The following is a 26351-nucleotide window of genomic DNA, read 5'->3' on the forward strand; positions in this document are numbered from 1 at the left end:
AAACTTGTGAACCCCTCTTCACTTTTTTCGCTCCTCCCTTGTCATTTGTGATAGGTCGAGACGTGAGAAGTGAGCTGCAACTCACTCGTGAGAAGCTCCCTACGTGAGTATTCATGATCGCTATGAATAATTTTTCCATGGACCCATAGATTAATAATCGTCGATTTTTTTAATATAGGCTGACTTCTTAGGATCGCAGTAGATCGCAGTAGTTGGGGAACTCGATCTAAGAATACAAAGCAACTGCCCTTTCGAAAGCCAGCCATACCAATAATCGTGAATTTTTAAAATATTTTTTCCAAATCCAAAGATCTCAAAAAAGGGAGAGAGAAGTCAACAAAGAGGTCTATGATTTATGATTTTTTTTAATACCAATAAAAGTAGATTTCAATATCTCTAAAAACCGCATTCCCCTCGACAATGGCAAATATGTAAGTGGTCTAACTTCAGAAAATTGTCCAAAATTTTCTGATATTCGGTAAAGAAAATCCTACTCCCAAGAAATCATTTTTTCGAATCAATGTCAAAAAGTAGTATCCCCCATAGGTAACCTCCACAAGAAACAAGTTTTAAATATTTTTTTTACATTTTTTGTACATCCATTACTTATTGTATTTCTATTCGAAAATTTCCCCGTAAATGGAGAAAACTATTCTCGAATTAGTCTTTAAATAATATATGGAACAACTAGTAGAAATGGTTTTTTACGAAACATAAAATTTAGAATATTTTTCTTTTTAAATTAATTAATGAAACATAAATTTGTACATTGTTTGGTTTATTGGGGTTGGTTTCTTTCTTTCATTTTTTTAATATTGTTTTTTTTTTATGTCTTGTGGTTTTGTAATAATCATTATAATTAAAGTTAGTTTACATACTTATAGTTAAAAAAAAATAAGTGTAAATTGTTCTCTTGTTTTAAATTAGAAAAAATTATAAATTGAATGTGTTTGTATGTGTGGAATTCTTCCACTTTCAAATTTGTTTACAAGAAGAAAAAGAAAATAAAATACAAAATTTCATCAATAAAGGAAATGGCGGTGGTGGGTTTCTTTTTTCATTAACTTCAAACTGAGTTTGGGCTTAGGCTTATGAGGAGAGTACATAATTAACTTATGGGTAAAATAACGCCCTATTTGTTTCTTTCGAAAATGTGACCAAACTCAAAACATTAACCTCAAAGTCTTTTTAAATTAAGTGAACTGAAACTGTCTTTGATCGAATAAAGAGAACTAATCATTTTTTCTGTGTGTGTGTGAAAAGGAAGCAATTACAATTTGTTTTCTTATATGTGAGAATTTGTAAAAAAAATAGTAAGTTGCGCGTCATATCTTCTTTCTATTCATCGTTTATAGAGCATATATCTAACATAACGCTCCTTTGTTTTAGACTAAAAATTACACCTTAAAAACTCGTTTATTTTCTGGCTATCTTCCCTTTTTTGGAGTAAAGGGAAAAGTGGCAGCAGCAAATGATTTTTTTACATCAAGCGGCATTTTTCTTCACCCTGTTGCTGTTCAGGATCACCTTGCTGATGATATAAGTCCTCATTACCCACACCATCATAAACGGAGACACTTTGACGACCACTGCTGGCACCAGTGCCGGTAGTGCGGTGACGTGAAACGTGGCGTATAACTGTACGCTTAAGACGTTCTGCACCGGCTACCTCTTCACCATCGGCATTAAAGAGTGAGGTCTTTATACTTTCACCACTTTGCCATTTTTGTGACTTCATTACGATATTAGTTGGGGGTTCATGTGTTACACCCGTTACATCGGAAGACCATACTGTTATGGTGGCACCACCATCAATTTTCACTGTGCGATGGAATTTGAAGGTATTCTCTTTGCCATCGGCATTGCGTTTGATTTGCCAGCCACCGATTTGTACTTCACTGGTACCTTTATTGTGTACCTTAACAAATTTACCCTCTGGATCAAATTCAGAAATTTCAATATCGCCCTTGGCGCTGCTGGTTACAAAATATTCCGACTGGCTAACATCTTCGGATTCATCGACAACGGTACGTTTACGTTTGAAGGCACCCGAAGCAGTGGAGGGAGCACGCATTGGTGTCTTACGATGGGGTGTGGCACGTGTTGAACGCAATGATTGACTGAATGAACTAGCCGATGCAGATCCGGGACCGGGTGTAATGTTTAAACGGGTTTCTTCACCACACAGCAGCTTGTCGTATGCGGCAATTTCCAAATCCAACGAAACCTAAAAGAGGAAGATCGGAAAGAAAAAGTTAATATTTTAAAAATGAATATTTGAAGATTTTTTGGAGGGACAAAAAAAATGGTTTTAGGAGACCACCGAAAGACGACAAACATCGTTTTTTCAAACGTTATACAAGGATTTAAAGCAAAAAATCGCTAATTTTCATGAGGACTAAACTTTTAAGCATTTTATGAGAATCAAAAAAGGAAAATTAAGAAGGATCTTTTTTTTAATTTTAGGAAAACCCAAGGGAGGCAATGTACTTGGATATTTTGTTCGTTTTAGGAGGATCAAAGAAGAACGATCCTTCATTTCATTTCATTTATATTATTTTACAAAAATGACCAAACATTCAAGAATTCCAAGAGGACCCAAAGAGGGAAATAAATTTGTATTTTTTTGGGTTCTTAATTAGAAGAACCCAAAGAGAACAATAATCGATAATCTTTTTTAAGATTTTTCGTAGGGCCCAATGAGGACAATAAGCTTGGATTTTTATGGAGTTTTTATAGGACCCAAGGAGAAGAATGATCCTTGTTTTTTAGATTTGTAGGAGGGCCGAAGGAGAACATTAGACGTGAATTTCTTTGCGTCCTAAGAGGACGATAAACCCGAGGACATTCCAAAAATTTTTAGAAGGACCCAAAAAGGACAATTATTTAAATAGGATTTTCTAAAGATTTTTAGGACGACCCAAAGGACAAAAATCGAGGATTTTAAGAGGATCGATCCCATGAGGACAATAATCCTTGATTTTTATAACGATTTAACGGAGGACCAAAGAGAGTTTTATTTTTTTAACAAAGAGTTTACTAGATTTTTTTGTTTTTTAGGAGGACCCAATAATGACATTTTATAAAATATTACAAGGGCCCAAAGAAGACTATAAAGAATTTTTTAAGATTTTTAGGACGACCCAAAGGGAGGACCAACGAGAATAATAAAGACATAAATAATTTTTTAGAGACGGAGAACATTAAACTTGACTTTTTAGCGATTTTTAGGAGGACAATAAACTTGCATTTTTTAAAGTTTTTAGACTGATGCAAAAAAGACTATATGGGAAAGACCTGAAGAGGACTATTAACAAGATTTTTATGACCCAAAGGACAATAATCGGTGATTTTTAAGATGATCCCACGAGGAAAATACAGTAATTATAATAAGGACATATAGAGGACAATAAATGTGATTCGTTAAAATTTTTTGGAAGACCAAAAAAGGATATTTGTTTAAAACGCAAGAACCAAACTGTACATTAAACATAGGAGTTTGGCGAATGAGCCTGATGGGCTTCGTCTAATGGCATTTGAAGTCTGAACGAAAGAAAAGCTGCGAACACAACCGGAATACGTGGTTATGACATCTAAATTATTTGAAAATACACACCGAATATGGATGTTGTACAACAGAAGAGTTGGGCGAGCTCGTCGCTAGTGCGAAAACATCAATAACTTTAGGTTTTGATGGAATATCAAAATTGCAGTAAGATGAAACGGAAGTTCTGGCTAAAACATTAAAACAGTGTGGGGGTGTGGGACTCAATTCGCTTCTAAACATCAGCTCTACTGTGGTGGGATGAAGGTGAGCTTATTGTTATAGCAGTCTAGCTGTAATGACCGGTATAAGAACTGGTAACTAACCACATTCTAGAGGTGTTGTAGAACCATCAAAGATTCTATATAAAAAACCTAAAAATTTTGCAGCTTTTAGAATGTGCTACGATGGTCAAGTGGACTTTGAAAGCAGACAAGCTCACGTTATGTTTCGCAACTCTTAACTAATTATTTAAATCATTAACATTAAATACCAGTTTCATATTCCACCAAATGTATATTTACCTTAATATCCATCAAGTCTTGATATTCCTGCAGTTGTAGTGCCATTTCGTCGCGCAAACGTTGCAACTCAGCTTCCAAGCCTGCAATATCGGAGACATGACGAGTGCGCTCATTGTCCAGCAATTGTTCCAAATCTCGAATGCGTGCATTCAATGAAGCATTTGTAGATTCGAGCTCACTGATGCGACTGTTCAAGCTATCAATGCGAGTACGAGTTGAACGTAATTCCTCGATAGCACTTGAAGCTGCACCGGAATTACGATTAGCTGCGGCCTGAAGACTTTTAATCTTTTGCTCATATAGCATTTCAATTTCGTCACGATTGGCGCGCATTTGCCCTTCGTACTGTTCACGTAATTCCTGCAGTGACTGTTGCAACTTGGCCTCATATTGTTCGGAGAGCCGACCATCGATTTCACTAATCTCAACTTGCCGACGAGAGCGTGTTTCGTTGATTTCCTGTGAATGGATTTGATCTTTGAAGGTAAGTTCCTCGCGTAGACTCTGTATATTATTCTCCAAGTCAACGCGGGCCAGTGTTTCATCTTCCAAGTGTTTCCTAGCTTCATCCAATTGTTTGCGGAGACGGTCCAATTCCTTTTGACACTCATTAAGGTCATCAACTGCCTTTTTGCGATCAGCATTTGCCGCGTTATATTTGGCGCTGAGGTCAGCAGCCCTTGATTCATACATTCGAGCATTTCCTAAGGGAAAAATAGGAAAAATAAAAAACAAAACAAATTAGTCATTTGAAAACAAACAAAAAATCCGTTGAATATAAAATTAATTTTGCAAAGTGCAAAACAAACTACCAAATATGGCAACTCTTGCGCACTGTACTAACAAATGTCACCCGCATCTATTCTCAAGCTCTCTCCCTCTCTTTCACTCACATACACCAAAACACAGCAGCCATCGCAAATTGTCAAATATAGAATTTTGACATAACAAAAAATGAAGAAAAACACATGTACACCACAATCATCCATCGATTAGCCCGACCAAAGCAAAGCCGCCGATAAAATAGAATAAAACAACAAAACGCACACACTACACAAACAATTCTAGGTACACCACTACTCACCTTCTGCAATTGAGCAATCCTTCGTCTTTCGATCCAATCTGGCCTTCAGTTCCTCATTTTCCTCCCATAGCCGCTTGATGTCAATTTCCAATTTGGCCTTTTCACGGGCCGTATCGTCCAACAAACGCCGGGCATCGCTCAACTCATTTTCGTACATCGACTTAATGTTGGTGGACTCACGCGTTATGGTATCGCGTGTTGTTTGCACTTCAATAGATAGGCGGGCATTTTCAGTTTCCAAATTGCGTACTCTATCAATGTAGGCAGCCAAACGATCGTTCAAATTCTGCAATTCAGCCTTTTCCACCAAACGTGAATGGCGTGTTGGACTCAATGGACTGGATGGACGATTTGAACCAGTAATTAATGGAGTACTTGTTCCACCCGGTTGGGGCGTGGCAGTACCCGCGCGTTTTGATTTCGTTGCCATAATATTTTTGTTATTTTTCAGATGGTGTTTTCACGCACAATTTTTAATTGTTTCAATAATTTCAACACACTTGACAAGTAGTCGTCTTTTCTTGTTCTTCTTTTTATTTATTTTTCTTATTATTAGCCTTCTTCTGCCAACTAAATAGAGTAAAGTAGTAGCATTAATACTCAAATGACCGCGAACTGATTAAATTCCACAGTGACGAGAAGATTAATAATACACACACACAAACAAACGTAAACGGAGAAAGCACCAGCGCACGGATAATTCTCGTTCGTACGTACGCACGCAACAACACCACAAATCAAACTGAAATGAGCGTTTTATTTTGTTGTATGCGGGGCATTCACGATTTTAGTACAGTTGACAACTTGACGCGTACACTGAGCGTGTATTTGTTTATTTGAGTGAAAGCCAAGTGTTGCCACATATTTGTTTTTTTGTAACTTGGATTCCTATTACACCACATAAGAAAAAAGCGCTAATTTGATCTTATATTTGTCCCAAAAGGTCGTTTTTAGGCCAAATTCCATCTAGGTGGAGCTTATTAGGTTTCTTGTGTCGATTATAATTGCTCGATTATATAAATAAGCTTTTTTTGAAGTATACAGAGATCAGAGTGCAATATTTCGTATATTTACATTTTTTTATCTCCCTAAAAGACATTTTTACGTCAAATACATCAAATAAATCCTCATAAAGTAAATTAACCCGACAAAAAGCTATAATATAAACATGTTATTTATTAGTCACAATCTACATTAAGCGGGGTACACACCGACAGTCAACGTACTTTTAGGACAATTTTCTGGCAAATAAAAACGTCGAAGTAGACCTCGATAAATGTTAGTTTTGTTGGCCAGTACTATGCTTTTGGCAAATTTACTTGCGGCAGTCCTTGTTTGTAGGTTCATATCTACATAAGTCGATTTTTCATGCGGCAATTGTCAGTATGAGCGTTTTCAGAAGATAGGTTTTGACTGCTCAAAAACGCGTTGTCCGTTTTCATTGTCATCCGTAATTTTCATATCCAGTGTTGCTTTTCTTTTTTTACAAAAAGAAGTACGGTTTTACATAAAGGTACCTAAAATTTTCATGTGCGCATTGTATTTGAACATTTTAGAATGAGTAATTCTTGTGAATACCCTAAAAGCAGGTACGACGAATCGCTTAAAATTGTTAATAGAGAATACCGTAATAATTTAAAAAAAGATGAACGCAGGTCTAAATTTTTCAAGAAAGATATTTATGAAATAAGGAAATACTAAGATATATAAGATATAGAATTCTGTTAATTTTTTTATTTCAAAACATTTAAAATAATTTCAATCGCGAAGAATATAAAATGAATAAATTAAAAATTATAACATTTACATGAACAATTTTTGTATAATACTACAAAATAAATAAAAAAATATTTCATGAACGAATTTATGAAAAAAGTTCCTTTTTTCCTTTTTGTTCACTTACTTTCACATTTTGTTTCAACACTGACACAATTTACGAATGACAATCAGAACGAACAATGCGTTTTTGAGCAGTGAAAACCTAACATGTGAAAACGCCTTTGTTGGTGAAAGATGGTGTCAAGAGGCAAAGGGTTACCATATGCTTCACCTCTCCATCAAACTGACAATTGCCGGAAGGAAAATTGCCTAATAGTACGGTTACACTAGAGTTTTTTGCCGGGTTAACCCACATCATGAGCATGTATATGACGTTTGCGCTATGAAATTGACATTTGAAACCCAAACCCACTGGTTTAATCCGGTTAAGTGTAACCGGGGTATAATGTAGATATGGAATCGGAAAACAAACAAGTAAGAAAAGCGTTAAGTTCGGTCGGGCCGAGCTTTTTATACCCTCCACCACAAATTTCAGCTATTTCGGTGGATTAATGTGGCCACAACCTGCAAAATACCGAAATTCGGAAGATACCGTTCTATGGAGGCTATATGATGGCGTGGACCTATACCTAAAAATTTCTGGGGGAAAGTTTTATACGCCTAAAGAAGATTAAATACCAAATTTCAGCCATCTCGGTGTGATAATGAGGCTAAAACGTTCAAAATATCGAAAATCGGGAGATATTGTATTATGGGGGCTATATCAACACGTGGACCTATATAAACATTTTACGGTAGAAATGTTTCTTAGCCTCTGGAAACACAAAATACAAAGTTACAACCTATTCTTTGGTCAAATGGGTCTAATACATTCAATATATATTAAAATGACGCGTACTTTATAAGGGGCCTTATGTGGGGGCTATACCAAAACGTGGACCTATATAACCCAACTTTAGTAGGAATGTTTTCTGGCCTCTGAAGACACAAAATACCAAATTACAACCAATTCTGTGGTCAAATGGGTCTAATACATTCAAAATATATTAAAATGACGCGTACTTTATATGGGGCCTTATATGGGGGCTATACCAAAACGTGGACCTATATAACCCAACTTTGGTAGGAATATTTTTTGGCCTCTGGAGACACAAAGTACCAAATTACAACCAATTCGGTGGTAAAATGGGCCAAATATCTTAAAAATTCCTTAAAACGACGACGCGTCACGCGTCATTTTGTATGGGGACTATACGAAAGCGTGGACCTACATAGCCCGCTTTCAATACCAAAAGACCTATGTAAATATAACATATTTTCCCAAAATTTCATCAACCTACGTCAATCCGTTCGGACGCTAGAGTGATTTCCACAGACGGACATGGCTATATCGATGTAGAATTGCACGCTGATCAAGAATATATATACTTTGTGGGGTCTACAATGATTATTTCGAGTAGTTACAAACGTAGTGACAAACTTAATATACCCCCATCCTATGGTGGAGGGTATAAAAAATGGGCATTTTAAAATTGAGCATTGAAATTGAGGCACCACAATAATCGATTAATAATGACCATATTGCTGGCGTTTTGTGCCTTTTTAGTAATCAGAATGGTGGAATAATTGGTTTTCTATCGTTTACAGTAGTTTTGTCATCGATTCCGACAGAAAGCATAATCTTCCTGACGTAATTTTGGCATGATGGTAACTAGTGTCCCTTTGTAGGTAAATTGGCTAGAAATTTCTAGTTTTTGAAGTTATTTTCCAACAAATGACTACGAAAAATTATTAAGGGTTATGTCCAGAGTACGTACAAACAATCTAATGATATATTATACTAACAGTATATTATACTAGTCTTTAACGGCGTTGCCCTGATAGAGGAAAAAATCAGGACATACAACAAAATTGTTTGCACTTTCCTTTGAAAAAGCTTTTAGAAATATTGCTAACAAATGCTCTGTTCCAGAAACTGCAAGAAGCTACTATTTTTTACTACGATAACATTTTTTCCTTTATGTTATCGGAAAAAATAGTAAAAATTAGTAGATTTTTGCAGTACTGGAACAGACCAAATATCTTGATCATATTTGCTTTTATAAAAACAAAATTTCAACATTGTTGGCATTCAAACCCAAACAATAAAACTTCTTACGAAGCGTTTTGATAGCGAAAGTTTATTATTAAAAATCAGGTGTGTTGCCTTAAAAACTTACTGTATGGCTTAGTTCGATACTTTTTCTAGATGAACGATTTTCGGCAACCATAGAAGTGAGTCCAACAGAAACAGGTTGTACAGATTCTAAGGGTAATTTTTATGGATACAAAGAAAGTATAGCATCATTTTGGAAAGGTTCATGTGTGATCTATATTTGGTCAAAATTACTCTTAAATGTAATTTTTATTTAAATGTTTTATAAAACATGCATCACTTAAGTTGTCAATTTGTTACAATATCTGTCAAATATGTAAATGACGTAAACTGCAAACTACCTGTTTTAAGTGCAAGCGTAAAATGCGTTTTAGATAATATTTAAGAAAAATTTAAACAGCGTTTTCGTTAGGATTTTTTAATATTTTTACGACGCAGATGAAATGTAAAAAAGTACAAAAACAAATTTTATTAAAACAAATTTTCAAAATGACCCGTAAATGTTTATTTATGTTGTAACAAGACGAAGCAACGCTGGCGTGCAAGCAAGCCCTTCTTGCTTATAATGGACTACTTTTTGAGGGTCTTACAAAAAACCATGATTCGAAAATCGGAAAGCCTTTTTGTCGTTTCAAATTATATCTAGACTGATATTTATTACTATTATTTGCTCTGTTCCAGAACCTGCAAGAAGCTACTATTTTTTACGACGATAACATTTTTTCCTTTATGTTATCGGAAAAAATAGTAAAGATTAGTAGATTCTTGCAGTTCTGGAACAGACCATTTATTAACAGGATTTGGGCGTTTTTTTTTCAGCCAGTTTACATTGATTTATTAAAAGTTGTAATCTGGCAATACTGACATGTGGTATCCCTGTTCAAATTATCACTCCACTTGTGTTTGCCGTGGTTAGTTTGTGTATGTGTGTTGTTGACTGTTATCACTCAAATGCTGTCTCGTCGATTGAGAACAAATAAGAACACTCAAAGAGAATAAAAGGCATTTTTTAATTATACCGGTTGCTGGGAATAGGAATAATACTGGGCCAAAGATAGTTATGCCTTTTTCCCTGTATTTTCTTTTGTATTACATTTTTTTGTTTATGTTTGTTGCTTTGCTTTCACCTCCTTACTTGATTTATTTGCCGGTTTCGTTTTTCACTTACACAAAGGTAACAATTTGCAATATTATGAAATTCTTAATGTTGTCCTCTTTATGAATTATATCTTATTATTCTTATTTTTATCTTTTTGGAAAGTATAGTTTCACGAATTGAAAAGTTTACGATAGCGTTTGCTGGGCAGCTAGTCAACTTAAAATTATAGATGGGATGCTAATCACGAAGAAATGATAACACGAAATGGCGTCACACGCAGTGATGCCAGATAAGTTTGGTCGAAAATCGGCAATTCTCGGGTGCCAAAATCGTCAAATCGGCAAATTGAAGCCCTGTTCCTTTACGTTCAAGAATCTTCAAGTTTTACAACTTTTTACTCGAAAAGCGTTCCTTTACTTCAGACACAATACAATTCATTCATATGGGAGCAGTTTTCAACTTTTACTACTTTTGCCGGTTTTACCATTTTCAGAAGTAAAGGAACAGACCATAAATAACGTTTATTTCAGTTCAAATTATTGCTATATTTAATAAGCATAAGTTAAAAAATATCATTTTAAATGCAACAAACCAATTAACAATTCACAAACCAAGGCAATAATTCAAAATATGTATGAATATAAATGGTTTTACCATATGCATATGTAGTATATATTTATAAGTACGTGTGTATATGAGTTCAATATATTTCTCACCACCAATTTTACTCTCTCGAAGCTAAAAATTTGCAGATTGTTATCGAACAGCGATTTGCAAAAATTTGCAAGAAGTCAGGTGATTTGAAGAAGTTGACGGAAATTGTTAAATAAATAATAAAATAAAAAGGTAATCGTCACCACAAACTACAAAATAAGTTATTTTATTTTCATTATCGTTTTCCATAATTTATTTAATAATTTTCCCTTTTTTATTTCTATTTATTTTAATAACCAAACGTTTGTTTATGTCTTTGCCAAGAAGTCCACCACAAAACATTCGAATTTAAATCAGCTGATCAAACTTGCAAACTTCTTACAAGAAAAATTTTACTTGCAAAAACTTGTAAACAAAACTCTCCAAATCTCTCCAAAATTTTCTCACTATTGTCTCCAAATTCGCTCTCTTTTACATTAAAAGTTTGTTATCGAGCAGCATTTTGTAAAAGTTTGTGCAAATTTGTACAAAATTTTGGGTTATCGTAAAGACCTATTGTCTTAAGAGGGTAATTAATAAGTTGATTGTTATTATACCCTCAGCATTTATGCTAACGATAATAATAATAATTGTTTTAGACCAAGGATGGTCACATTTGGCACGGCGGTGCCGATGATTTTCGGCAATTTACACGCACACGACCCGAGTGCACAGAAAGAGCGTACAAAAGAGTACAAATGTTTTGATTTGTTATTGTTTTACATATTGCGTGAATACAAACTTACTAACACACTGTTATAAGTTGCCAATATTTTGAATAAATTCACATTTTCTCCGTTCTCTTTTTGGTCATGCCTGTTTTAGACCCCTAGTATGTTTGGACGAAATGTGTTTCAGACAATTTTGAGTCGATTTAGCAATATCCGGCTGGTGCTCACGATAACTCTCGAAGGATGAGCCGATTTTTTTCCAAAGTTTGGCTTTCGTAATATTTTGTTCAAGCTTATTTTAAGTTCGAAGATGAGTTATATCGGTCCATTGCTTCCTGTACCTCCCCTACAAAATTTCGAATAATTTGTGGGCACTTATCTTGAAGGGAGTAACCGATTTGGTCCATACTTTGCACATCGTGAAATTTCTACCAGATTTAAATAAAGATCCAATATGGCCTCAATCGGTCCATTCTTTCAAGTACCTCCCACACGAAATTTCGAAAAAGTTCAGTTTAGAACCTGCTCTCGAATCGCTTTGGTTTTTGTTGCAACAGCTTGTATTCAGTCCCCCCATGCGACGGTACAATTTTCATCAGGGGCAGGACCATACTTCCTGAGAAAATAGCCTAAAGTATGCAAAAAAAAAAATAACTCTCGAAGTTTCGGCAAGTTCAAATGTCTAAAAATGGCCACAAATTTCTGAAAAGACCTTAAAAACATTCGATCTGTCCGTAGAAGAAAGTTTCAATTCACATAGGCTGAGGGTATGCCTCTGTCAGCAAAGCCGACTGACTCTTTCTTACTACTTGTATTGGAATTTTAAAATGTTGTTTTACAACTAAATTCAATTTCTGTAATAAATATTTGAATTAAAGTTTTGTAACAAATCATTTTTAATGACAACATTATAATTTTAAGTAGTCTTTAGTAAAGAGAATTCCTTCCATCGAGTCCCTAACTAATCGATTTCGGCACTTGTTTTTATTTACATTTATGGTCTGTTCCTTTACTTCTGAAAATGGTAAAACCGGCAAAAGTAGTAAAAGTTTAAAACTGCTCCCATATGAATTGTATTGTGTCAGAAGTAAAGGAACGTTTTTCGAGTAAAAAGTTGTAAAACTTGAAGATTCTTGAACGTAAAGGAACAAAGCTTTACTTGGCTAGAAACTCTTTCCACATTTGCTGAAGAATGTGGCAAGACTAAATATGTTTAATAAATGGTCTGTTCCTTTAATTTTGAAAGTGGTAAAACCGGCAAAAGTAGCAAAAGTTGTAATCTGCTTCCATATGAATTGTATGGTGTCTGAAGTAAAGGAACGCTTTTCGAGTAAAAAGTTGTAAAACTTGAAGATTCTTGCACGTAAAGGAACAAAGCTAAATTTGGACAAAATAGGAAATAATGGTTCAGAAAAAAAAGTTGTAAAACTTGACAAGTTGTAATCAGTGTGGCCATTTCAGCATTTTTGCAGCTATATTTAGCATTATTTTTTTGTATTTAGCTGCAAAATTTCCATTTGGCATTTAGCATTTTCCATTATAAATTTAGCATTATTCTATCCACGAAATCTGAGATATTTTAGTACTTTTCTATTAAAAATCTGATAAATGTTGGTTGAATTGAATAGAACAGCTGTTTGAACAGCTCAAAATTCCAGATTTTTCTTTTTTGCTCTGATTTAAAGGAATAAAAATGTGAATAAGCATATAAAATAAAACAAATAAAAAACGTTAAGTTTGCCCGGGTCGAACTTGTTATACCCTCCACCACGAAATATTCAGAACTGATATGGAATAGTTAGTTTTTCTTTTTGTTACGAAAGTACCAATACCACTATTTTAGGTGGAGAAGTTTTTTGACCACTGGGAACCCCAAATACTTAATAATTCAGTCATCTAAAAACTTGAAACCACCTGAAATCGAGTGGTACCGTTATATGGGGGCTATAAATTGTGAATAAGTTGTTTAACCACTTTGAACCCAAATGACACCCAAAATAACTGTAATAAGCCGGTACCTTTTTATGGTACCTATTCCAAAACGTGGGCTCTATGTCCACATGGTGGAGAAGGTTTTTGGAATCTTAAATAGCTAATAAAATGTAAAATACAACCGTTTTATAGGGGCTGTATCAAAACATGGACCGATCTAGTCCATCTTCAAACTTGACCCTATTGCAAACAAAAGACGCATATTTCAAAAAATCAGTGCTATATCTCAGTTTTTGTGGATGCTAAGTGATTACCACATATGGACAGACATGCATAGATTGACTAAGAATTTTATCACTAATATATACTTTATGATTAGTTCAATGCGCTACAAACGGAAAAACCAACCTTATATACCTTCTATACTGTGGTGGCGGGTATATTTGATTAAAAAATAACGTTTTTAAATTTAGCATTATTTTTTGGCATTTTAATATTTATTTTAGCATTATTTTAGTGCTGATTTAGCTGCAACACTTTTTCAAATCTGGTCACACTGGTTGTAAAACTTGAAGATTCTTGCACGTAAAGGAACAGAGCTAAATTTGGACAAAATAGGAAATAATGGTTCAGAATATGCACATCTTAATTCACACGCTGTTTTCCAAAACTCCAGCAACTCTATTTTTTATCTTTAAACAAATTTTGGAAATTTAAACGTGAAAGTTCGCGTAATTCTGAGTCCAGTTCTTGCTTTTCGTTTATGTTTATAAAGCATTCGTATTCTTTTATAATGTCGAAAAATTAATCTTCTGTGTCATTTATTATAAAACTTTGATTTATTGAAGCTAGGCACTTAAATTTAAAGTCCATTAAGACTACGCTGGATTTAGCAATTATCTGGCTTTATTTGACATATGTTGTATGGAAATGACAACTTAAATCCACTGGATTTGATAAATCCAGCATAGTCTAAATCAGGCATTATTTTCAAAATTAAATCGCTTCAAAATCTGACCGCAAAGTTCAATGTAAAAATTTGTGCAGTTTTTAATTATTTCCACTAACCCACTTTTCGACAATTTCGGTGTTTGAACAATTTCCTTGACGTATATACTGAAGTACACGTTTTGGTAATCAAGAAAATTCAAACTGTTTTTATAATATGTTAAAAAAATTTATTATTAATAATCAAACTACTCTTGACGATATAGTTGTCTTTGTTATTGTACCAAATTAGTTCTAGCAACCACAATTTTCATACAAAACGGAAATTTTAGCTCTGTTCCTTTACGTGCAAGAATCTTCAAGTTTTACCACTTTTTAGTCGAAAAGCGTTCCTTTACTTCAGACACCATACAGTTCATATGGAAGCATATTACAACTTTTGCTACTTTTGCCGGTTTTACCACTTTCAAAAGTAAAGGAACAGACCATTTATTAAACATATTTTAGTCTTGCCACATTCTTTGCCGGTTTTACAATTTTCAAAAGTTAAGGAACAGACCATTTATAGTCCTGTTCCTTTACGTGCCAGAGGTTACCAGTTTTTACCCGCAAAGTGTTCCCTTACTTTTAAAAGCATACAATTTATATGAGAACATTTCACCACTTTTACCATTTTCTGCCACAGTTACCACTTTTAAAAGTAAAGGAACAGACCATATGTGAACAAGTTGCCTTAACTAAGTCGATGGTCAGACTAGCACGATTTCAACATGGCGACGTCAAGTTTATAGGCGAGGGGTATGAAGTAGTGAAACCCATGTACATGGTTTTCTGTGTTTGTTATGTTGCCTCTTCTTGTTTTTCGTTGCAAGATTTTTTCTTCCATTTTCTTTCATTTTTATTTTCTCAAGCACACGTTAACAACAAAACAAACATAAAAAGATTTAATAAAAACATTTAATTAATGAAATAATAAAAATTTAACTATTAATATTAATTTAGTTATTAATTTTAATTATTTTATGTTGTTTTTTGGTTTATTTATGTCTTTTTTTGTTTTTATAGGTATGAGAAACACAATAAACGCGAATGGTAAAAAAAAATCTTAAATTTCACGTTAACGTGTGTGGACACTAACGAAACTTGAAAAGAAACTTTACCGAAATTGGTTCAAGAAACCTTGCTAGTCTGACCATCGACTAAAAATCCGCATTTTAGGGGTAAAAATCGGCATTTCTATTTTTTTGGACTAAAAATCGGCAAAATGCCGATAAATCGGCAAATCTGGCATCACTGGTTACACGAGAGAAATTTGTTTAGTTTGTGCCATTTTCTAGTAGGTGGCGCTCTTTATACATTGATCTAATGCGGCATAGTGAGGTTTATCTACACTATACACCACTATGTGGCGAAACTATTAAAATTTTAAATGACCAACAGTTGAAGAAATTCAATTTCATTCCTTCTATTGCGCGAGTGAAGTTTAATTAAGTGAATTCTTTGGTATTTATTAAAAGAAAGTTATTCTCTGGAAAAAATTGATGGTAAGTACGTTCTATAGAAAGCTAACTATCGGAATGGACTGATCATAAATTTGGCTACGAATCAAAAATTTTTGCCTTACATTTACACAGAGATTAGAACCTTAAAATTGAGTTTAAGCCTTAAACTCTGAATGTATACATTTCGAAAGATGTGCCAGTAAACTGAAGGCTACGGTTAAGTCACTCTCAAACCATGGAAGTATGTACGAAGATTGGATATCAGATTCGTTTGTCGACGTCACGTTGGTTGATGATTCTAATAGGTGCCCAAGTTATTTTTCGGCCACGAAGGTAAATCAAATTTTACGATAGATGGGTCTATGTCATCTCCGCAAAGAACAGACCGTGTCATTGAACTTGACTGATTTCGCTATCAAAAGCGGTTGTTGCCGCCAACCTCGCTAAACAGTTTTAGGACATCGAGCAAAGAAACCACCTTCCGACCTAGTTTTAGCCGTTAGAGAATTATAATATGTGTGGACGCTAGTCTTACGTGAATGCTTGAACAAAAAGTGGAAGTTCCGTATTTTAAAAACGGAGTTCTCTCAGCGTTTTATATTCAGACGACTGACGCTCCTCAGCTGCGATAGATGGGGGATGGGGATGTTCTCCGGGAACTGCATTCAAACCATAGTTGATTATACATCTGCGACTGCGTCCGTATAAATGCTATTCAAAGCTGTTTGATAGGCTTGCTGATCTATGGGTTCTCTCCGGTAGCATTGGACCTCTATTTCTAGATCATGAAGATCCCTCCTGAAATGGCTGAGTGGGTGGTTCCTATTCACATTGGTGATTAGGATGGCTTTTACGGTTTTACCTGAGCAAGTATTGCAAATAGATGTTGCGAGGCCCTCGAAGCCCAAGTCCGTGCCTTGACCCCAAAAAAAATTTTGCGTGGAGGGTTTTTTAGGGGAGACCATTTTTGCCTTCGTGGCGGTCTCAAAACCACGGTCAAATTAAAATATCCCTAGCTTCCAATGTGCCGCTAAAGATGAGGAAGCTAGGGAGAGCTAAATGGTAGTAAGGGGGTTAGTATCTGTGTTTTTTAGGCACTTGCTGCGGGTAACATTCACTGTTAGCCATGCCTTGTTAGTGAGGTTAGTTGTTGTTGGCGGGGAGGCAAGTTTTTGTTGTTGTTTTTTTTTGTTGCCTCTTATTTTGTTGTGTGGCAAATTGTTTTGGGGCCACATATTCGGTGTGGCAAATGTTTTATTGGATATTGTGCCAATTGTTGGGGTGTCGATGAATGATTGTGTGTTTTAATTAATACACCCTTTTCTTGCCTGGGTATGCTGGCCAGGACTTAAATTGCAAGAAAACCACATGTGAAGAAATGCATGAGGCAGCCCAAAATTCTATCTGTGAACACACATTCCATTTCAATAAAATATGCATCCACTGACGTTTTGGGCAATCTCATGCACTCCTTTGCATGAGGAACACCTGAAATGAAAGAGAAAAATAGATTAATGAAAATGAATTTATGTATTTTTCTGTAAATAAGGAAAATAAAATTAGAACGACACCAAAATGTATACCACCTCACGAATTAAAAGCCAAAACAATGACAGTTGTCAGATGGCTATGAAAGTCATTCACTAGGAAGGATAACCCAAATGGAACTAATTTACATTAGAGGAACTAAGCAACGTAGGGATACGGTGTTACCGACCTAGAGTTGTGTGCTCTTAGATAGCAGTTGGGAGAAAATTCTGGCTCTTATTTTTCTAATGAACTTAATTATGAAAATTTAACTAGAAAGGGACCATGGATGTTAATTTAGAGTAGGATAAATGGTGTCTTATTACCAAAATGTCGATTAGTGGAAAGTTGCATTTGCGCACTACAAAGGCTATAAAAGAGAGTAGCGAATTAAGAGAGGTTAATAGTTAGAAAATTGGTGCTGAACGGGATATAACCTTTTTATTGAAAACCTGTGAAATTTTAGTGTAATTTTGTTACAATCAAAGAGATTAAACTCTAAGTGAAATAATATACAGAATAAAAGGTGATAATTAGTCTGAGAATAAATAAAAATTATTACAAATTTATGTAAAATTATTCTGATTAAATTAGGTTTGCGGTGGAGTGTTGTGTTTGTTTTTGTGCTGTTAAACCAGTGAAGGAATATTTAACAAGTGTTAGGCGAAAGCCATAGAGGTAATCTAGAAAGTGGCTTAATCTACCAAACAAAAAAGTTAATTTTTTTTATTCCTTGGATAGGCAAGCCACATTTACACGCACTGGTTGACCGACCGACGGACAGCAGCATCTTGTGGAGTATAGTAAAGTCAACTTAACACAGACAGCACCCCGGTATTGCCATAAGGTAGGAAAGATTATTTCCCAAACAAAAAATTATCTAGAGCCATTATCTCTGCCCAACCGCCATCTACGGGGCAGTGGCTATACCAGTAGTCCGCTTGATCTTGGTTCAGCACCACAAAGAATTAACTGTTATAATAATCTAAGACACGGAATAAGATCCACATAGACATCAACAAACTGTAATAATTTTACCGTGTCCATTCTACCGAAATATGCACCTAGTGCAACATTGATTTTCCAAGTTAGAAGATTTGAGCATTCTAACCATAACCAAAAAAACTGTAAAACGTAATGGTTGATGATCATAAAAAGATGTTTGGAAATGAAGTCTAAGTGATGTGAAGACAGAAAACCGGTGAATAAAAAGCGACGTTACCATTCTTGAACCAGTTTTATTATTAAATTTATATTGACTTAATATTTTACTTTTCCATCTTATTTATTACTATTCTTAATTATCTGTATTGACGTATTTTATTATTAATATTTATTTTAAGGATCTGTTTAGTACATGTTAAAACTTCTTTTTTTTTCAGCACTCTCAAAGCGTAAAGTTTGAATATAGTTTTTTTTTGTTCCCCATCAATTTCCTTCGTAAAAAGAGCTCTTTTGTTGAAGACTTTAGGGTGGGTGTGATTTCGTTACCACTTTCACTGTGGGTTCAAATATCGCTTTGCGAATGTGAATTTTGTTCTTGTATGTCCAAGTTCATTGTATTGGATATAAAAGAAACCCATTGAGGGATTTATGTATTTTGTTGGTCAGAGGACCTTTCGCTTTTAATTAATTTGGCAAAAAGCCGTTGAAATTTAAATTTCATCTTTCCTAACAGGGAAACTAGTGATAAATTAAAACCATTATTTGAATTTTAACTTAATAATTTTTGATATTTATTTACTTTATTTTTGTGCTAGTTTTTATTAAAAATCATAAAAAGACCTTGAGTAGTGATAAGAATAATTCTGTTAGTATTAGTAATTTATATTAATAAAAATTATGTGAATGTTTGTTAAGACCATAATGATGATGTGTTGAGTTAGTTAAAGGAGGACTGAAGGACGAGGTAAGTGATGGATGTGGGCGGTTTGTGGGGTCAGTAGGTGGAAGAAGAGGGGGTACTGATCATGGTTGGGCGGGCACCATATAGGTCATCAGGTGGGGGTTTATTATATGGGTGATACATCTGTGTGTTAGTGTAGTAGTGTTAGTATAGTGTTCACGATTTAATTGCTACATGTCAGGGGTAGGGGTGAAGGGTTGGGACCACACCCAGAGAGGCGACATGGCTAGCCAGGGCCCCATAAGGAAATGATCCCCCTACAACAGCGCATGTAACAGTATGGCGCCCAAAAATAATGTAATCCGGATGTAAATCCGGATAATTTGATAAAGTGTATGACAGCAACACACTTGGCAATAGCCAATTAGAGTTTTGGAAATAGCCCAACATTTCCCACTGTAGCTGTAGTAACCCAAAGTGCGTTCGTTTCATAGCCATTCTGGACATTAGCCAGAATGTTGTATGTGGCGACACATTGTGGAAGACTATGACAAAAGTTGGGAAATGACATATGCAAAACAGGGAATGATTTGGCCTACATTAGATGAGTGCACTAAAGTAGTTGCAAATCACTCTCTGGAAGATTTGTTTGAATGTTAGTATCGATTTTATTTGTTTCGTGAGCCTGTTCGAATGTAAGATATCCGTCCTAGTGGATTGCTAGGATCTGTTGTATCTGTCCAGTTTGAATAGTAAGATGTGTTCGTGTAGACGATACATCATGTCACAACGCAAATTTGGGACTTTTGTTAGTAATTTGTTAAATTTGTTTTATGTATCACCTCCTAGAATAGACCTTTGTGAAAGACCAATAATGACCGCACACATCACATCTCGTCCGGAAGTCCTCGTATATTAAGAAAAAGTTGACTGTAAGAAATACCGATTATATTAGATATTATAGTAGATTATACCACTTAGGATTTGAATTCGTAACTGTTGTGTAGGGGATGAATATTACAACTCGTTCCAAAACAAGAGAAAATAATAGAAAGAGGTACAGGCCTGAAATTTTTGATTTAAATAGATCGTTAGTGATTGACAGTAAGAAAAAGAGAGATAATACCAACCTTGAAATGGCAGAACCCGAACAAAATAATCAGGGTACAATTAGAGACCTGTCTCAGACCATCAATGTTGGCTCCCCGATTACTAATTCCTTAGGACCAGTTTATCTGCAGGGTGCAGTGGGAGGGGATCTCCAGGGAAATGAAAACACTCCCCAGGTAAATCTGTTAGGCCAACGAGTCCTGGAAAGTAAAATCCAAACCCTGAAAACAGAAATGGATGAAATTAAAAATATGTTGTTAAATTTGACCAAAACAATACAAGAAGGGAATAGGGTAGGTCAAAATCATAACCAGGTACCCGAAAGGCGAGTTCATTCTACAAATAGTGCCGCAAATGTAGCTTCCACTAGCGGAGGTGTAGCACACCAACTAAATCCACCACCAAACCAGTTGGCAATACAGGGTCAGGTCCCCAATAGCCACAGTATGGCATCTACCAATGGGACAATGGAAAATAGAGTCGATAGGGAAAACGTAGCTCCACAGGGTGTCAATACTTCTAACCAGTTGGTAAGACAGTTCCCGGCCCAGAGTAGCAGTTTAGTACCATTTGACCCAAGGTATGGAATCAGAATGAACAAGTTAGGTCTTCGTTTTGATGGGAGCTCCTCGGGACTCTCTGTTGAGGAATTCGTATATCGTCTGGAGTATTTCCAAAGACAATATGGCATTCCGTGGGCTGAAATAATAAGAGATTTTCCTCTCATGCTCACAGGAAGGGCAGAGTCATGGTATTGGCTGTTTGAAAAGACTCACAAATTCCATGATTGGGAAGACTTGAAGCATAGCTTATTAAGCCAATATCAGTCTTCCAAGACTAATGTGGAATTAATAGCCGAGTTAGCCCAAAGGAGACAACAGCCAAATGAGTCCATAGATACATACTTCCATGCCATGGGTCAATTGAGGGCAAAATTGGTTCAACCACTAAGTGAGTTTGATATGATTAAAATAATGAAGAAGAACATAAGGGAAAATGTTAGCCGCATAGTATACCCCATTCAAGTCTCTTCAGTGGAGCAACTTCGCATAGAATGCAATGAAGCTGAAAAGAACTTCCTCAGGAGGGAAATTAGGCCTTATGCTCCACCACCATCTCGTCCACAAAGACAGGTCAATGAGGTTGAATATGATGGGATGTATTATCCGGAAGATTTTAACCAGGATAGAGATGGGGTGGGGGAAGTAGATGCCCTACAAACCATGAGGCAACGGAACCCAAACATCGGGTGTTGGAACTGCCAGAAATCAGGCCATACATTCCGGGAATGTGAAGCCACAACTAGGGCATTATTTTGTTATAGATGCGGAAAACCGGGGACCAAGACACCTCAGTGTGACGTTTGCCAACAGGGAAACCGGAACAGGGGCGTGGACACTACGGGGGGGCCACGTCCAACTGTAAACCCCTAAGAGTTTTAAGAAATTTCCAAAATCAGTCAATAACACATAAATCAATATTAGACCAGATATCAAAAGCCAATGATGTGGCCTTTGAACCTGAGATGAGGCATTATATACCGCTAGAAATCAGAAAGAAAAATTATGAGGAAGTTCGAACAAGAATTATGGGTAATAGCGATGTCCAAAAGGGAAACGATTCCAAAATTAGAAAAATTCGCCAAAAATTCAGAAATAGACATAAAGAGATGAGTTTGGTTATAGATTCCGTCAAGAAGTTTGGTGGTAAGAATGACCCAAGATTATTTGCCGAGGTAGAAGTCCAGGGGGCCAAAATTAAGGGTCTGTTAGATACCGGGGCTTCGGTCAGTATCCTGGGAAGAGGGTGCAGAGAATTTTTGGAACCCCTAGATGTCGGCATTAGCCCGATATTTTCAAACGTAAAGACTGCCTCTGGTCAGCAACACAGGATACTGGGAAAAGTAAAACTAGAAATAAAATATAACGAGATAATTAGAGAACTAGAATTATATCTATGTCCCGACCTGGAACAGGAATTATACTTGGGCATAGATTTTTGGAAATTGTTTAACTTAGTACCCGAGGTTCTTGAGGCGAATGAACTAGATATTGAAAAAATGCAAAAAGACATTCTGGATGATGAAGCCTACAAGCTAAATCCCCATAATTTATCTCCCCAACAACAACAACAACTAAATGAGGTCATAAGCTGCTTTGACACCTTTGAAGAGAAGGGTTTAGGGAAAACCACTTTAGAGAAGCATTCAATAAAGTTAATAGATGGAGCAGAGCCTGTTAAGGATCGTCACTATCCGTTATCTCCGGCTGTCCAAGCTATAGTGTACGAGGAAATCGACAACATGCTCCGGCTCAACGTGATAGAAGAGAGCGAGAGCCCGTGGAGCAACCGTACCACTGTAGTTCGGAAGCCGGGGAAAAACAGGTTCTGTCTCGACGCTCGAAAACTAAATAAACTAACAGTGAAAGATGCATACCCACTTCAAAATATTGATGGGATTTTGAGCAGGATAGATGAAACGTACTTCATAAGCAGTGTCGATTTAAAATATGCCTTCTGGCAAATCGAACTTGACGAGGAAAGCAAGGCCTGTACTGCGTTTACAGTCCCCGGGAGGCCATTATACCAATTTAGGGTAATGCCTTTCGGGCTCTGTAACGCAGCGCAGCGCCTTTGCCGACTTATGGATAAAGTTATTCCTCAGCGCTTAAAAGAACACGTTTTCATCTATCTTGACGACCTCTTAGTTATATCTAGCGATTTTGAAGAGCATCTTCGACTCTTAACTGAAGTTGCGATGTGCCTGAAAAAAGCAAATTTAACCATAGGAATGAAGAAATCACAATTTTGTTTTCAGGAATTGAAGTACCTAGGGTTCATTATTGGCCAAGGACAACTGAAGACAGATCCCGATAAAATTAAGGCGATTAGGAGTATAAAAGTACCCCGGAACCCACGCGAAGTTAGGAGTTTCCTTGGAACCGCGGGCTGGTACCGCAGGTTCATAAAGGACTTTGCTACAATATCTGCCCCGTTGACTGATAGTCTCAAGAAGTCGAAAAAGTTTGAAATTAGTGAGGCAGGGATTAAGGCATTTGAAAATCTGAAAAAGGCCCTTACCTCAGCTCCCGTATTACGCCATCCCGACTTCACCAAACACTTCTACATACAGTGCGACGCTTCAGAGTATGGCATAGGGGCCGTTTTATACCAATTGAATGACAATAAGGAGGAACACCCTATAGCCTTCTACTCACAGAAGCTAAACTCGTGTCAAAGAAACTATAGCGTGACCGAGAAGGAGTGTTTGGCAGCGGTGATGGCTATTCGGAAATTCAGGCCTTATGTAGAAATGATGCCTTTCACCGTGATAACCGACCACGCATCCTTAAAGTGGCTAATGTCCTTAAAGGATCTGAGTGGTCGATTAGCACGGTGGTCACTCCAATTACAGGCATACAATTTTGAGATCCAACATAGAAAGGGATCGGAAAATGTTGTGGCCGATATGTTGTCTCGAGCTCCTGTTGATAAGGAGGTCGATGAACTAAATATGGAAGAATTTCTAGACTTCGAAACGACTGAATTTGAAAGCGAGGAGTATCTCGACCTGATCAAAACCATTAATGAAAATAGCCAACGGTTGCCAGATCTGAAAGTAGACAATGGTATGGTCTACAAGAAAAGTCTTCCAGATCAATTAATAGGGGATGAATTTCAGTGGAAACTTTGGCTACCAACCGGGATTACCCATGAAATAATTTTGAAGGCACATACCTCACTTACGGCATGCCATGGAGGGATAACCAAGACCCTGGAAAAGATCAAAAGATTCTTCTATTGGCCGAAAATGGCAAGTCAGGTCAGACAATTTATAAAAAATTGCCAAAAATGCCAAGAATCGAAGGCCAGCAACCAACATCTAATGCCCGATATAGGAAAAGAAGTGGTCACCGACAGACCCTTTCAAAAATTATACATCGATTTTCTGGGAAAGTATCCCAGATCTAAAAAGGGGAATGCTTATATTTTTATTATTGTCGACCACTTCTCGAAGTTTACTTTTTTAAAGGCAATGAAAGAAGCCACTGCAGCAAACGTTGTGCAATTTTTGGTAGAGGAAATATTTTATAAATTTGGGGTCCCCGAAGTGATCCATAGTGACAACGGGGCCCAATTTGTCTCTAAGGCTTTTCAATCAATGATCGACTCGTATAAAATTAAACATTTAAAGACTGCCTACTATTCCCCTCAGTCAAACGCTTCTGAGCGGGTTAACCAGTCTGTGATCACTGCTATAAGGACTTATCTAGAAGAAGATCACAGAGACTGGGACCTGTATCTGAATGAAATCGAATGTGCATTGCGGAACTCGATACATTCGGCTACAGGAGTAACGCCATTCTTCGCAATATATGGGTTCCACATGTTTTCCAGTGGACAAGATTATAACCTGGCCCGGAAATTGATGTCAATGACAGACCACGAATTGACAGATTTACAGAGACACGAAAAACTTGGGATTATACGAGAAAAGGTAAAAGAAAATCTCCATAAAGCCTATGAGAGAAGCTCCGAACGGTATAACCGGAGGGCCCGTGTCGTAAAATTTAGACCAGGCCAGGAGGTATATAGGCGGAATATTGTCCAATCCGATTTTGAAAGGAATGTCAATGCAAAATTTTGCAAGAAATTCCTGAAATGTCGGATTGTGAAACCTGTAGGAGGCAATATGTACGAGCTGGAGAATCTTCAAGGACAGCCTATTGGCATTTATCACGTAAAGGATATTAAATCCTAATGTGCAATATTGAAATGAACCTGTGATACTATTAGAACTAAGCAAGTGTGTTTGTGTTGTCCTAGTAGTTTTAGGTTCAATTTAATAGTGCAATATAGTGATTTAATAATACCTGTGATAAACCAGTACCTGAGATTATAATGTTCGTCAATGTCCCTATTTTACACCTAGCCTAATTATACACCTCTCCTAATTATACACCTTTCTTATTTATACACCTCTCCTATTTATACACCTTTCCCCTAATTATACACCTATCGTATTTATACACATAGCCTAATTATACCCCTATCCTGATTATACACTCCTAATTTAAGTATACACCCCTTAGGTAAAACTTACCCAACTCATGGTCCGATATAAACCCCAACATGTTTCGTTAGATGGTCCATATGAAAGTCCGAAAAGTGTTATCCTGTGGTTCAGCCCTGGAAAGAAACAAACCCGTCACCAAGTATCGGAACTGTTAAGACAAAATCGTGATAATACTTCCCTAATAAGTTTGCCCGGCTTATCTCAGGGCGTGAGAGTTCCCCACGTTGGGCTTGATCCGCATTATTCTCCAAAAATCTGCAAGCCCATCGCACACCATCACTGTCGGCATACTTTGCCAGTGATGGAGTTTTGTTGCGAGGCCCTCGAAGCCCAAGTCCGTGCCTTGACCCCAAAAAAAATTTTGCGTGGAGGGTTTTTTAGGGGAGACCATTTTTGCCTTCGTGGCGGTCTCAAAACCACGGTCAAATTAAAATATCCCTAGCTTCCAATGTGCCGCTAAAGATGAGGAAGCTAGGGAGAGCTAAATGGTAGTAAGGGGGTTAGTATCTGTGTTTTTTAGGCACTTGCTGCGGGTAACATTCACTGTTAGCCATGCCTTGTTAGTGAGGTTAGTTGTTGTTGGCGGGGAGGCAAGTTTTTGTTGTTGTTTTTTTTTGTTGCCTCTTATTTTGTTGTGTGGCAAATTGTTTTGGGGCCACATATTCGGTGTGGCAAATGTTTTATTGGATATTGTGCCAATCGTTGGGGTGTCGATGAATGATTGTGTGTTTTAATTAATACACCCTTTTCTTGCCTGGGTATGCTGGCCAGGACTTAAATTGCAAGAAAACCACATGTGAAGAAATGCATGAGGCAGCCCAAAATTCTATCTGTGAACACACATTCCATTTCAATAAAAT

General features: G+C 36.4%; 1 protein-coding gene and 2 long non-coding RNA genes across 7 annotated transcripts; 1 reads left to right on the forward strand and 2 right to left on the reverse strand.

Moving 5' to 3' along the window:
- Nucleotides 1–761: 761 nt before the first annotated feature.
- Lam (Lamin) lies at nt 762–10451 on the reverse strand. 5 transcript variants are annotated; one of them, XM_073970226.1, is made up of 4 exons: nt 10222–10451; nt 5153–5722; nt 4069–4772; nt 762–2227 (listed from the first exon to the last, which is right to left on the reverse strand). In XM_073970226.1, the coding sequence occupies exons 2-4, from the start codon at nt 5580–5582 to the stop codon at nt 1481–1483; spliced, it is 1881 nt and encodes a 626-aa protein (XP_073826327.1). In that variant the 5' UTR covers nt 5583–5722; nt 10222–10451; the 3' UTR covers nt 762–1480. The 5 variants fall into 5 exon arrangements, with proteins under 5 accessions (XP_073826327.1, XP_073826326.1, XP_073826329.1 ...); XM_073970225.1 differs by having other exon boundaries at nt 10255–10446; XM_073970228.1 differs by having other exon boundaries at nt 10214–10428.
- A 5460-nt stretch (nt 10452–15911) lies between these two features.
- On the reverse strand, nt 15912–17542 carry LOC141393246 (uncharacterized). Its single transcript, XR_012410036.1, has 3 exons — nt 17515–17542; nt 16794–17419; nt 15912–16738 (listed from the first exon to the last, which is right to left on the reverse strand). It is a non-coding gene; the product is annotated as an uncharacterized lncRNA (long non-coding RNA).
- A 199-nt stretch (nt 17543–17741) lies between these two features.
- LOC141393247 (uncharacterized) lies at nt 17742–18558 on the forward strand. The gene is made up of 3 exons (XR_012410037.1): nt 17742–17984; nt 18053–18136; nt 18200–18558. It is a non-coding gene; the product is annotated as an uncharacterized lncRNA (long non-coding RNA).
- The last annotated feature ends 7793 nt before the right edge of the window (nt 18559–26351 follow it).

This window comes from Musca autumnalis, unplaced genomic scaffold (assembly GCF_047663935.1).
Source record: "Musca autumnalis isolate F117 unplaced genomic scaffold, ASM4766393v1 scaffold_2, whole genome shotgun sequence".
Taxonomy (NCBI): Eukaryota; Metazoa; Arthropoda; class Insecta; order Diptera; family Muscidae; genus Musca; species Musca autumnalis.